Source organism: Nothobranchius furzeri, chromosome 4, assembly GCF_043380555.1.
Source record: "Nothobranchius furzeri strain GRZ-AD chromosome 4, NfurGRZ-RIMD1, whole genome shotgun sequence".
Taxonomy (NCBI): domain Eukaryota; kingdom Metazoa; phylum Chordata; class Actinopteri; order Cyprinodontiformes; family Nothobranchiidae; genus Nothobranchius; species Nothobranchius furzeri.
Genome location: NC_091744.1, coordinates 76,092,967 through 76,106,905, shown reverse-complemented (window position 1 = coordinate 76,106,905; position 13,939 = coordinate 76,092,967). Strand labels below are relative to the sequence as shown.

Genomic DNA, 13,939 nt, shown 5'->3' with positions numbered 1-13,939 from the left:
TCTGGTCAGGATGCCTCCTGGAAGCCTCCCTGGTGAGGTTTTCTGGGCACGTCCAACCGAGAGGAGGCCTAAAGGTAGACCCAGGACACGTTGGAGGGACTATGTCTCCCACCTGGCCAGGGAACACCTCGAGATTTCTCCGGAGGAGCTGGCCCAAGTGGATGGGGAAAGGGAAGTCTGGGCCTCTCGACTTAGGCTACTGCCCCCGCGACCTGACTCCGGATAAGCGGATGAAAATGGATGGATGGATGAATAGAATAGATGGATGATCGTTTGAAGGGTTAATGAAATGTCACTCAAACTCCACCGCTCCCTGTGGTCAGAATACCGCACTTGCAACCTCAGAGTGGTGGGTCACCAACTGTTGGACTTAGAAAAAAATGGAGCAAGGTGCCACTTGTTTTAGATAGTGAACACTGCTGATTTATATGATTTATTGATGGACCACTCCTGAAGGCTGAGGAGACATTTCAGCAGTTTGATTTACACCTATTTTACACTAGAAGCATTAAACATTGCGGAACGCCATCGGCACATTTCACTTGCGAGCTTCAGTGTAATCCATTACACCGGGAGAATCTTGGCTGCGGAACGCTTTCCTCACTGGACTCGCGAGATCACAAAATCCCTCGAGACTTCAAAGGTCACGGTTTGTTCATGCAATCTACCAATACATCAAAAAGAAGGAAATCCTGTTTGATATCGCTATTCGATGTCATGTAGGACGTTGTTCCTCTCCACTGCCTGGATTAAAGCCATGAAAACACACCGCTGTACTTCTGGAACGATGCTGGGAGTAAATAAGCTGTTTTCCAAAATTTACCAAGATTTTTTTTTTATTTCCTGTCTAGCCCTATGTTAACTGGAAATTGATGTGTCCAAGAAGCAGCTTGCTGCAAAAATAGAACTCGAGTTTATCTTTAGAGGCGTGGGACACACCTGAAAATTGCTGGTTTGAAACACTCCATAGACTATGATGGATTCTATTTGAGGCAGCGACGTTCTGCTGCCATTCCACGCCGCTGATGCTTTCATTGTGAAACGAGTAAGGTGTTACAAACACATAGCGAAGAGTAGAGGTTCGCTTTTGGTAACTAAACGGACACTAGGGGGTACTAAAAACAAGCCAAAACAGCCAAGTATGCCTTTAAAGAACCTAAGAACGGGGTAATGCATAAAAAGGCGAAAACGCAAGACAGAAAACAGTTAATTAATCATATTCTCCATTAAAATCAAAAACGCATCAAACTACAAACTCAAGATACGTTTTTGAAATTCACCCGGTACTGTCCTCTGCAGGAAACAGACACTGCCTGCCACTTTAAGAGTCTCATTTGCCGAAGTGCATTCGGTCTTTTCCGTCGTTAGCCAGCCGGCGGTGTCATTCACCAAATGTGGAGATTTTCAAACCACTTAAACCATACACAGTTGAATAGGGTAGGTTACATAGTCATCGTTAATCTCTTACATTTTATTTTGTGACTACAATCGCTGAGTGCATTATTTGTGTAACTCCTCCTTGGGCGTGTTTCTCGAGCTGGAGTGGTTGACGTTAGCTAATTTTAGCTACTCCAAGGATAGCTAACATGCTACATTGAGGCTAATTTTACAAACCAGCGTCATTTTTCAAAGGCAGCATTGAATTTCTAATTTTCCACATTTCGTCGTTAAACTGCATATATCTAACGTAAATACGTACTACTGCGCTAATGCACAATTTACAGGAGTATTATAGTAAATACTATTTGCTGCTAAGTTTTGTTCTTTGTTTACAAACGTAGCCTTTGGATGGATGCAGCTGATTGTTAGCTAGTCAGTCCGTGTTTAAGTAACTGTTTCCGGTTTGTATAATATATTAACAATAAGCTAAATTCACATTATTCATATTAGCAAAATCAAGTAAAAATGTTACATGTTTCTCAGAAAATATTGCTATTTATTTTAAGTATTTTTTTATGTGGGTTAATGTTGAAGATAAAAATATATTCAGATATTCAGGTGTCTTTATTTTAAATTATGGTTGCATAGTATTTTTTCTTTAGCGTTTTAACTAAATAAGGGTCCGGATTGTGTTTAATTTAATTTATTTCAGTTAATAATCAAAGTTAAAATTGTAAGTTTATGTTATATGTGTGTATAACACTGCCATCATTCATTTATTCTGATCAAGGGTATTTTTAAACGTTTTTTGTTTATTTAGATCGTTAAGATTTTTCTCCTTTATGCTTTTTTGATTGCATAAACATGTCGGATGCATTTGAGTTGTAGCAAAACAATGTCATAATTGACTAAATATTCAGACATTTTATTAGCTATTTTTATGCATAGCAATTTACTATTAACACCAACTTGATATATCCTAAATAATATCTATATTTTAGTTCCAGAAACAAGCTGTCAGTGACGTTCTCGTGCTGTTGCTCTAATGGTGAGTCATGGATGAAGACGACAGCCAAGATGAGCTGATCAATCGCAGTACATCCCACAGCAAAGGAAAAAGAGCAGCTTTGTGGACCATCTCAGGTAGCTTCTTTAAAAAAAATCATCCACACCCTTTCATAAGATTAACATCATGTCAAATTGTTTTTTTCAGATGACTCAGATGACCAAGAGGAGGAATCTGAGGAAGGAGAGTCAGATAGTGGTGATGAGGAGGAAGATGATGTGAATCAAGATGAAAATGAGGAGGGGGAAGGTAACTGACACTTGTTAATGTGAATGTGTGTTTATGATGTACCTTCTTTGCTGAAGGAACGTTTTTATTGTGTTTTTCTGCTGTAAATATAATATCTTTTTTTTTCAATGTTATTAGATGATGATGATGAGGAAGAGGAAGAAGATGCGGAACCTGAAAATGGAGCTTTTGGCGGAACCTCCGCGGATGTCGAAGGAATGAGCTCAGATGAGGATAGTGAAAGGTGTCCAATCTGCCTGAATTCGTTCAATAGCCAGCCCGTTGCAACACCAGAGAACTGTGAGCACTACTTCTGTTTCGACTGCATCCTCGAATGGGCGAAGGTAGGTCTGAACTTATGTTGCACACCCTTAGGAGATGCAGCGTTTTTTGTTTTTATGACTAGAGGTGCAACGGTTCACGGGGGAAGTGTTGAACCGTTTTGGTTCGGCCTGTTCGGTTCGGTCCACTTGTGTACTGTTTTGGTTTATTTTTTTCCATTAAATCAGGGGTGTCAAACATGCGGCCCACGGGCCGAATCTGGCCCGCAAATGGGTTAAATCCGGCCCACGAGATGGTTGTGTAAACTTTATTTTCATACTTTACAATATAGAGTTAAAAAAAACATGTTTGTGAGCAAGTTTTCTCTGTAATCAGTATAAATAAAACAAAGCTGCGCTCAAGGCTCACACAAGAACTTGAATCACATCCTGAAGTTGGCCACCACTCAGGATGTGACTTCTGATGTTGATGTGCTGGTGAAAGCTAAAAGATGTAAAGTAAAATGAGTCAAATATACTTTAAGTGCTGCATGAAACTGATCTAGCCATGTGATCTGTAAGCTCTTTGAATCACTAAGGAACGTTTTTTTATTTTTATTTATTTTTCAAATTTTCAAGTACACTTCAGGTGTTGTACTTGTACTATTTTGGAGACACTGTCCTCAGGCTCCAGCTTTGTTTTATATTGATTGTATTAAAACAAAGAAAACAATCTGAAGTTGTTTTTAATTTACCGGTCCGGCCCACTTGGGACTAGATTTCCCTCAATGTGTCCCCTGAGCTAAAATGAGTTTGACACCCCTGCATTAAATAATGAAATTTTATTTGTGTGATTTAAGTGCAGCAGATAAAAATTCCTAGGCGAGTTTCTGCATGGACGCTGTATTGAGTGATGCATGATGACTGTACGCGCCCGATCTCCATTTAAAAAATGCGATCTGCAAATTCTGATCAACGCCTTTCAGAGTGGATCAAATCAGCTGGCTGTCGCCGCTACTGCGGAGCCTGTAGAGATGCTGAACGGAGCGTCGCCCCTCCCTCCCTTCTCTCACACTGCACATAGTGGCAAAAATGTAAACAAACATGTCTGCTGAACTTTTCCCCTGTGACGAATGATGGAAAAATGTCATCCTACAATGAGAAATACTGCGTGGAGGAAGCTCTTTATTTAAGACGAGTTTTAAAGAAGAAACTCTGGGCGGTGTGAGGTGAGTTTTTAAGGGTCGCACTTGCTGCAGGAATAAAAACACGGAGCATCAACGGTCAAACTCATCACTTGTCTGTATGAGCGTGACACTCATAGCTGCACAAATAATCTGTGAAATAATTAAAGACATCATGCTAGATCAGCAGCCTGTGATGACACCTGGTTCTGCTCACTATAGGAGCCGCTTTAGATATTTAAAAAATATAATAATAAGATACCAAAAATGAATCAAACCGAGCTCTTCAAAACACTGAACTGAACCGAATACAATTTTAGCTTACCGTTACACCCCTATTTATGACAAATGCTTCTCTGCATTTAAACCTTTCCTCTCTCTGTTTAGAATGCAAACTCATGTCCTGTAGACCGCATCGCCTTTAACAACATATACCTTAGGAAATGTCATGGAGGAAGAGTAAAGAAAGTGGTGAGTTGAAAATAAAACAGCTGTGCTTGTGTATCTGTGTTGCATTCAGTATATTCGATTATGTTGTGTTTTTCAGATAACCGTGCAAAAGCCAGTGAAAGCCGGGCAGGAGGAAACGGTAAATGTGGACCTGGAGCAAACCAACTGTGAGGTGTGCGGGGGCAGTGATCGCGAGGACCGCCTCCTTCTCTGTGATGGTTGTGATGCAGGGTGAGACTGACATTTTATAACAAATAAACCTCTTTGTGGTCTTAAAGGCCGTTTTGTTTCTTCTTCTATTACCATCCTTTCTGTTCCACAGGTATCACATGGAGTGCCTCACACCTCCTCTTGACTCTGTTCCTGTGGAGGAATGGTTTTGTCCTGAATGTGAAGCCAATAACCGTCACTCAAGTAAGTATTTTATATCTTTTTATTATTTAAGTTATCTTTAACATTTTCAAGTTGTTATTATAAGGACTTAACTGGAAATTAAATAGTTATAGAGAGTTATTCTGTGGCTTTCCATTGGATGTTTAAGAGGGGAGTAACGTAATAGGAGCGTTTTAACCATGAGCCTGTCCCACTGGGATCTGGAGAACTGCAAGACAGCGTGAGATTTCAGAAGATCACGCGATAACAAGCAAGGAGAAAGACGACAGCGTGTATAAAAAAAAAGGTCTATTTTCGGTTCTGTTAAACCTCGGCTATGGAGGTTTTACAGGTAATGACATAATTTTTTTTTTTACTAGTTCAACAACTGGAAATCTGCCTGGGACTTTTATTTTGAAAGTTTCCAGATGTTTTACTCGGGTTTCATGTTTGACGTCCTGTCTGTCTCAATCTGAACTGCTGAGCTCGACGTGTTGTGGAAATGTAGCACGAAAACGATAGTCGAGGTGGAAATTTAGCAGAGTGACGCTTCCAAAAGCCGATGCTTCAGGGCAGCTGGAAACGCGTTCATCCACTATAACAGAAGCTAGTTGCGGCGTACAACGCTTTGCAAATGTTACATGGTGCTTACACATCTGGAGGAAAGGCCCAGTTAGAGGTGTCAGCCATAGAGATTGGCTCCAGATGTGTCTTTAATATTCTGAAATTAGCATCACTGCTAATATGAATTAGGAAAATCCTCTCAATATATAGAATAAAAACATTACGACTTGATAAAATTGGGTAACTATGACTCACGGTTTATGTTTTTGTTAAATATGAATTTGCTACATTATTTGTATTTATTTTTCTGTTGTAAAACGTCGAGTTTATTCCTATTGAGTGTTTAATTGCAGCGTACCGATGTGTTTCTTCCTCAGGAGGATCAGCGGAGGAAGTTAGTGATGCAGACAGTCTCTCCTCTCCTGCCCGTCCGGCCACCAGTAGGTCCCAGCCTCGCTCTGCAGGCCCCACCAGAGCTATCGCCCGCACCCAGCAGAGCGAGAGGGTTCGAGCCAGTGTCAACCGGCATCGAATCACGCAGGCACGCACGTCACAGGTTTGGCATGAGGCGTGATGCTTCAGTCTTGGCTTATTTCCTAACCCTCCACCACGGCAACACGCGCCTTGTTGGATGTTGAAGTCCCGAACGTAGAAAGTTTGCAAACTTAACTGGTGATACTGACCCTGTTGTGTGTTCAAGGCATGTACTGGAGCTGTGCTTGCACAACAGAAGTGTGTGAAAGCAAAGCAGCAGAGTGATGCAGTGATTTCTTTTGTAGTTGGCTCCAACATATCTGATACAATCCACCTGGCTCGATGAAACTATTAACGCTGTCGTCGCCGGGCTCAACACGGCTGTGTATGTACGGGACATCACGTCACAGGCCCCATCGAGCCGCAGACGCGCAACACGTGAGAACACACGCAAGAGCAATCGTAGCATCAGAGGTGATGATACGAGAGTCGTGATTGGTTTGTGATGTCTTAACCGATGGAGCAGGAAAACGCAGGAAAGTGAAAAGTAAGAAGACGGCGTCCGCTAAAGGCAACAAAGAGGGAAGCACAGTGGCCAAGCGGAGAAGACGGAGAGCGAGGAGGAACAAATCCAGGAAAAAACTTGTGAGTTTCTCAAAATTCTTAGTTATTTGAAACATTTCAAGCAACAATCATGGTTACAGCTTTTTACCTGTAAGGAAACTCATTTGATCTTTTTGTTCTAGATTTTGAAAAAGACAGCCACTCCTAGAAGCCGCATTGCAAATAATCTTGGGATTGTTAAGGACAAGAAGAGCTCCTCCCTCCCGACTGTTTACCGCCCATCAGAGCACACGCTGAGCAGCATGCGTGCCGACATCGGAGCTGCGTCCCTCTCGATCTACGGAGATCCATTCGACCTGGATCCATTTGTGGATCAGTAAGGAAAAGTAGCTGTTAGATTATATGAGGTGTCTTTGGTATATTTCACATTTTAATCTGCAAAACTACTGGTTTGTGTTTTATTTTATTTTATTTTTTTTGGGTATCACGTAAATATTCCAATAGTTTCATTACCTTTGTCTTGTTCTAACGCTTGGCACGGTCATTGTTTTAATACGTAAAATTACAATTGTCTCATTAGCTAAAATTAACAGTATATATAAGTGAATGCATGCCGTTGCAAATATTTACTGTTATTGTTTTTGCGTGCATCATTTTGGTGTATGGTGCACCTTTGACCAGTGAGAGGGGGGAACAGGAAGCCCACGTCACGTCGCTGTTGGAGGCTAAGAGGCGAGGAATCTCTCGCTCTGCCCTTCGTTCTCACCAGCCAGTGGCTCGACCGGTTTCCGCAGGCCTGTCCAGGTAGCACGCTTTTCAAAATAAAATTTCAGTTGAATCTTTTTGAAGTTAAATTGTGTAGATTTTTTTTTCTCTTTTCAAAAAGATGAAAAACTGGTTTTTACTACACGTGTATACGTTAAACCAGGGGTATTCAGTTCTGGGCCTGGAGGGCCGGTATCCAGCTTGTTTTAGTTGCAACACACCAGATTTCAATCAGCAGGGAATTTAAGCCCCATTCCCACCTGTACCGGGTCGGCCCGGGCCAGGTAGCGTAGGTTGTTTACATATCTGGGTGGCCTGGTATTTTTCCGGGCCAACCAGGGCTCGTTCTCAGCCCTCTTCTCGAGGGGGTCTGCTTCAGGCCGGCCAGGGCCAACACACCCACTGCTGACAGCAAATTCACACCTTCCATTAGAGCAAGCCTCTGATTGGTGGGTAGAATCAGCCCACATGGGCTTAAGACAAGGATGTGTGGAAACAACCGGGCCAGACTGGGGCCGACTGGGGCTACCCGGCCCGGGCCGACCCGGTACAGATGGGAATGGGGCTTAACAGGCTTCTGCAGAGCCTGATGAGCTGCAGCACGTCATTCAACCACTGAATCAAGTGTGTTGGAGCAGCAAAACCACTAAAACATGCTGGATACCAGAATCGAATGCCCCTGCGTTAAACCGTTAAGTAAAATGATGATGAAACATTTGCACACTTTAAAAGTCCTATTTCCCTTTGTTGTGTTGTAGTAGGAGAAGCATGGATGTCCCTCGCTCAGCGGGTGTTGTGGAGGCAGCTCCTGTTCCTGACCTGCTGGGCAGCATCCTGTCTGGACAGAGCATGCTCTTGATGGACAGTTCTCATGTTGTCATTAATCGGGATGGTTCACTTAAAACGGCAAAGCCAAGTAAGTGCATCTGATGCACTTTTCAAAAACGTAAACAGTTATTTGTACCTCTGTGCAGCTACACAATAAGATGACTTTATTTAATTCAAAACAAACAAAATTACAGTGAAGTCTTTGAAAATAATCCTACGTTGTGCATTTCTTCCCTTTCAGTGCTTCCTAATACACCGATGCCAAATACAAGGACTGTTTTACAAAGCAGCAGTTCAGGAGACGCCAACATCGCCGTCAGCCCAGGGTTTTCCTCTTTCCACCACAATGGAAATATTCCAGGATCCTCCCATACCTCTCCAAATGGAACTTTGTCCCAGAACTCTTCCCATTTACCCTCCTTAGCCAATCACATCCAACCAACTCCTCTTAATTTACCACCTAGAGGAAATCCAAGTTTTCCACCTATTAATCCAAACGTATCGGCCCTGTCTCCTCGTCATTGGGAGAACAATGAAGTCGGAGTCCCAAGAGAAGCCGCCTCATCCGTCCAACCCACCCAGGACTCCAACTCCAAAAGCAAAGGAGTAGCTCCGTCGCAGTCCCAAACTAAAAAGGCTTCGGTAAAACCCACGTGGGTGGATGTGTCTGTACTTCCTAGGATACCAAAAATAAAACGAGAGCGTGGTAATGTCATAAGCAATGGGGCTTGTCATGGTGGTAATTATGGTAGTAATAGAGTTGGTAGTGATGGAGGAAGTACTAGTAATGGTTCTGGGTTACCTGAAAGTAGCATGAGTAGTCTCTCAGGGGATAAAGGAAAGCAGCAAAGTGTAGATCAGCAAAAGGGTCACACAGGGGGTCAGGCTCAGAAGAGCAGGCCTGAAAGGACGAGCTCATCATCAGCCTTTTCTAATTCATTCTCCTCTTCCTCCTCTTCATCTGGAACATCTGCCAGCCAATCCCGACATGCCTCATTTTCCTCATCTTCATCAGTAAGTTTCCGCATTAATTCCAGTGGCAATTCCTGGCATGCAAGGCATCTGAGTATGACATCATCATCTTCTGGGAGCAACGTATGGGAACAATGGAAAGATGAAGAACAGGAAGTAAAGAAGAAACGGCTACACAAGGACAAAAAGGAGCCGATAGCTTTCCGTAACACCTTCAGCGAGGAATCGGAAGATAATAACATATACGACCCCTTTAATCCTACGCAATCAGAGTCAAGTAACTCGGGCGGTGAAGCAGAGAGCCCGCGCTTGAAACGCAGCCCTCAGAGTGCCACACGTGAAAGGAAATCTTCTGTTTTAGAGAACACCAACGGGTCGGATATGAGCGAGCCGGATCTGGTTCAGCTGAAAACCGAAACACGGGAGGCTGAAGTTTCACAGGAAGAACCTGGTTGTGCTCGGATTTCTGTATCTCAAGAGAGGGGATTCTCGGAAGATTGCGTCAAAGTGAAACAAGAATCCGAATTAACAGACTTAAACACAGAAACTGTTTTCTTTTACAATAAATTTAAGAAAGAACCAAGTTCAGAGGAGTCTGACGGAGAGGAGTCTGAAAGTTATGACGGTCGAGTAAAAAAGGAGAGAGAGATAAAAACTGATGCAAAGGACAACGCAGCGCCTGCTCGCCACAGCTTTGATCAGCTGGACGCGGAGCAAGAGGTTGAAGACGAGCATGCAGAACATCTCGGTGGATCTTTTAACGTCCAGGATGATTCATCAGCATCCACTTCTACAGCCGCTAAGAAGAAGCAAACAGAAGAAGCAAAATCGGATTCTACGTCCTGTTCCAAGCATCCATTTAAAGATTCGGGTCATAAGAAGCCAACCTACAAAACTTCCAAAGAGCAACAGTCTAGTCGTTTTGAGACGGATGCAGGCAGAAGAGAAGATCATCATGGCTCGGATAAAGGAGGCAAAAAGAAAGAACGGGACAGAGACAGAAACTCCAGGCGGTCGCAATCGAGAGAAAGAAGAAGGGTTCGTTCATCCTCGGACGGATCTCGGTCCAGCTCTCCTGATACAACCCGGAGGAGGAGGCGGCATTCCAGGTCACGATCTACAGACAAAACAAGGAAAAGGCGATCCAGGTGTGTGACAGTTAGTGGAGTTTGTATGGTTCCGTGTGCAATTTATCACAAAGAGTGTGTGTTTTTAAAGTGTGAGTAATTTTAATCCGCATTTTAACATTCTAGGTCGCTTTCAAGCTCTAGCAGCAGAGAACACTCAAGAAGGAAGAAGCATCAACAAACGAGCAGGAGGAGGAGCGAGCACAAAGAGAGGGACTCGGACAAAAGACGAGTGTCTAAGGACAAGAGGCGCGGTCGATCTCGCTCTAGGTCGCGCTCTAGGTCAAGGGAAAGGAGGAAAGATTGCTCCAGGTCACAACAGATGTCTCTCTCATCTAGGGACAAAGTGGAGTCACCGTCTAAAATCAGGAACAAACAGAGGAGCAGATCCAGATCCAGAGAGAGAATGAAAGATGAGAGATCGTCCAGAAGTTCAGCAAAAATGTCAGATACGTGTGGCTCGTCCTCTAGAGATGCAGCTCGCTCACAGGAAGGAACAAAGACGAGTAAAGTTCCTGGAAACACAGGAGATGCTAAATGTGGGAAAAAACAGGAGTTGGCGGCCATCTCCTTTATCTCTGAAGTCAAAAAGGAAGAGATGGATTATGATTCAGAGAGCCAAATCATCCCTACAGGTGATCCAAATGAAATAAAGAACGAAAAAGAAGCTAAAATAGAAAAATCTGTGGATATTTTTGAGGATTCTTTCACCCCTGAAGTAATTGAGAGAGAAGAAATGGATACAACCTACGTGGTAACACGTGAATTTATTGATGATGTCATTGAGGATCCCAGTAAGACAGAATATGGCGAAATGATGGAGTCAGAGCCCAATCCAGTGCCATTAAGCCCCTTACCTCCTACCTCCTCACCTACAGCAGACATCCCAGACCCAGCATCTGAGCCTGGTTTAGGAGACCCTAGCAAGCAAAACCCGGTTTGTTCAATAGAAGGTTCTGTGAAACAGGAGCCATCTGACTCTGATGATGATTTTAACGTTGACATGATGCTGGATAGTCTCGATTATGTAAACCCGGAGCAAACAGAGGGGAGTGGTGCATCTGTCAAGGAGGAGAAGGAGGCGGTGAAGGTGGAAGAGGAGCAGGTCCCAACTATGGTGGGCTCCAAGTCCAAGACTCAGGTGAAACGGGTTACCTGGAACATCCAGGAGCCTGAGGGGCCTCAGCCGGAGAAGTCACAGAGCAGTAAGTTTTCCTGCTGAATTGTTTCTCTCCAGTAGATTATTTATACTCTCAATTAAAGATATAATCGAACGAAGATCAGAAATGTGTCATTTATGTGCATTTTCTTTTTTTTTTTTGCACAGAACTGGCACTTTATAAGCGCAAGCTGAAGCAGGAAGGATCTCGTAAAACCTCTTTGGCATTCCAGGCAGCCCATCAGGTGCGAATGACCAACGTGTTGCTGACCTGGTTCTTCTATTATTACCTTCTTAGTGGCCTGGTGGTATGAGCGCTCGCCCAGGGACTGGGACGAATCCCGGCCGGGTCATATCAAAGACTTTAAAAATGGGACCCAATACCTCCTTGCTTGACACTCTGCTTTAAGGGGTTGGATTTGGGGGGGGGGGGATTAATAAAGTATCTTTGAATTTGAATTGAATAAATGGTTCCCGAGCGCAGCCACTGCTGCAGCTCATCGCTCCCCAGGGGGTGGGTCAAATGCAGAAATATTGTTTCACCAGCATGTGATGGTGACCAAAGGGACTTTAACTTCATTCCAGTGATTAGAAAAGTGTGTAGCGTGAGTAGCAACCTGAAGGGGGCAGTGTTTATCACAAAGAACCAAGTTGGTTCAGTGGAAGTCACGTGGTAGAAACTAAAACTGATACTGAAGAGTTTTCAGATGAAACGAAAGCAGAACCGAGCAGATCAGCCATTTCAAATGAATTTCATCATTTGATCTTATTTGCCTTTTAAACAAGCATAAAACCAGTGTTTTAAATCAGTCACATACATATGTTACATTATTATACAAACAAGAATCTGGTGTGTAGGAATAACTTGGTAACATGGATTTTAAATTAATAGTTTTTGGATTATCTAGTAAACCTTTAGTCCAGTTGTTGTTGAGTTGAATTGTTTTCAAGCAGCTTTGGTTTAAGTTCAGTCTGATTCTCCAGGATGTTGTCAGTGATCCAGCCCAGAAAAGAGCTGCTTTCCTCAGTACCAGTTCAGGTTCTGGTGGTCTACAGCCAAGGGAGTCGTCGACAACTGGACAAGGAGAAGCCGAGGAAGGTGATTTCTCCAGAAAAGACAAGGTAGATATAACATTTAATGGGTTTAGCCGCTATGGAAACAAAAAAGCTGTGCTACATTTATTTTCACGTTTTGTTCTCACCAGCATTACTTGAAAAAGCTGCACATGCTGGAGAGGGCTGTGGAAGAGGTCAAGCTAGCCATCAAACCTTTCTACCAGAAGAGAGACATCAACAAAGAAGAATACAAAGAGATTCTGCGCAAAGCTGTTCAGAAGGCGAGTCCAAAGAAATCAATAAAAATAATAAATAAATAAATATACAAAGAAAAGCTTTGGATGGTTTCAGGTTTTACTTTGTGTAAAAAATCTTGTGCTTCTTCTCTGCAGGTGTGCCACAGCAAAAGTGGGGAAATCAATCCAGTCAAAGTGGGAAATCTTATCAAGGCGTATGTGGAGAAATACAAACATGCTAGGAAACATAAAAAAGGAGACGACTCGGCAAAGGCACCCGAGGATCAGACCGAGGCGATGAAAATGTCTGAGAGTCCATGAGGTGTCATTAACAAGTCACTGTAATTGTTGGATCTCGAAATGTTTGAAAAATATTGTTTCACTGGACAAGTTTGTCTTCAGTGATGAATCTTGTATTTCATTAGTAATTCGACAACAAATGATCTGGAAAAAGGACTTGAATGCTGCCCATTTGTGTCTTTTCTTGATCTGTAACTGCCAGAAACTGGTCTGTTTGTGTTTGTTCGACTCAGAAATGTGGCGGTATTGCCTTAAGGAGGCATAACTGAAAGAATCTTCCATGGAAATATAGATTTATTAGCTATTATCACTGGTGGAACGTGGTGTGATGCTCGATACATTTTCTTTGTGTTGTTATTCAAGGGATGGGTTATTTATGCGTGGTAAAAGTGCAGCACATGCATATTCGAGAGGCTGGTCACATTAAGGAGAGACGATATGCAATTTTTGTAGGAAATGTACGAGTATAATCGATTTTAGATTTCATGTAAATAATTCAGATTTGATATAAATATCTGCGTGTTTTCTTTGTTGCCTGTTGTGAAATTAATTTTGTTTACAGTTGATTTCAGCTTTTTATTTCAGAGGCCGTTTCTTTTTTCCTCACTTCTGATATCAAAATCCATTAAGCTCGATTTAGCTGAACGTAGGACAAGTTGTTGTCATTTTTGTGGCTGTCAAATAACTACATCCATGATTTCAGGTATGGTCTTGTTCTCTGGAGGGTTTTGCTCTTTTCTTTGGCAAAAAGTTAAAAAAAAAACCAAATCTTCACGTTGATTTTTATCAGAAATGTAAAAACTGGATTTTAGGGAACCAGCAATTATTTTTGTGTATAAAAACTGTCAGAAAGCAGGTAAATCTTCTGGTTGCTTTACTTTTAAAAGTTGCGAGAAAGACGTTTAATACAGAATTGAGCTTAGATTAAAGAGACCAGATGCTATCTTTGTTTTT

At 42.6% G+C, this 13,939-nt stretch overlaps 1 protein-coding gene across 4 annotated transcripts; it reads left to right on the top strand.

Moving 5' to 3' along the window:
- Positions 1–662: 662 nt before the first annotated feature.
- Positions 663–13,556, top strand: phrf1 (PHD and ring finger domains 1). 4 transcript variants are annotated; one of them, XM_054733221.2, is made up of 19 exons: positions 663–796; positions 2,382–2,523; positions 2,594–2,695; positions 2,813–3,018; positions 4,506–4,589; positions 4,666–4,799; positions 4,891–4,982; positions 5,882–6,060; positions 6,284–6,416; positions 6,505–6,623; positions 6,725–6,918; positions 7,224–7,346; positions 8,066–8,223; positions 8,377–10,255; positions 10,361–11,439; positions 11,562–11,638; positions 12,378–12,515; positions 12,599–12,730; positions 12,842–13,556. In XM_054733221.2, exons 2-19 carry the CDS (start codon positions 2,436–2,438, stop codon positions 13,004–13,006), a joined length of 5,082 nt encoding a protein of 1,693 aa, XP_054589196.2. In that variant the 5' UTR covers positions 663–796; positions 2,382–2,435; the 3' UTR covers positions 13,007–13,556. The 4 variants fall into 4 exon arrangements, with proteins under 4 accessions (XP_054589196.2, XP_054589197.2, XP_015820321.3 ...); XM_054733222.2 differs by lacking the exon at positions 663–796 and adding an exon at positions 1,333–1,437 and having other exon boundaries at positions 5,882–6,045; XM_015964835.3 differs by lacking the exon at positions 663–796 and adding an exon at positions 1,333–1,437 and having other exon boundaries at positions 8,069–8,223.
- Positions 13,557–13,939: the final 383 nt, after the last annotated feature.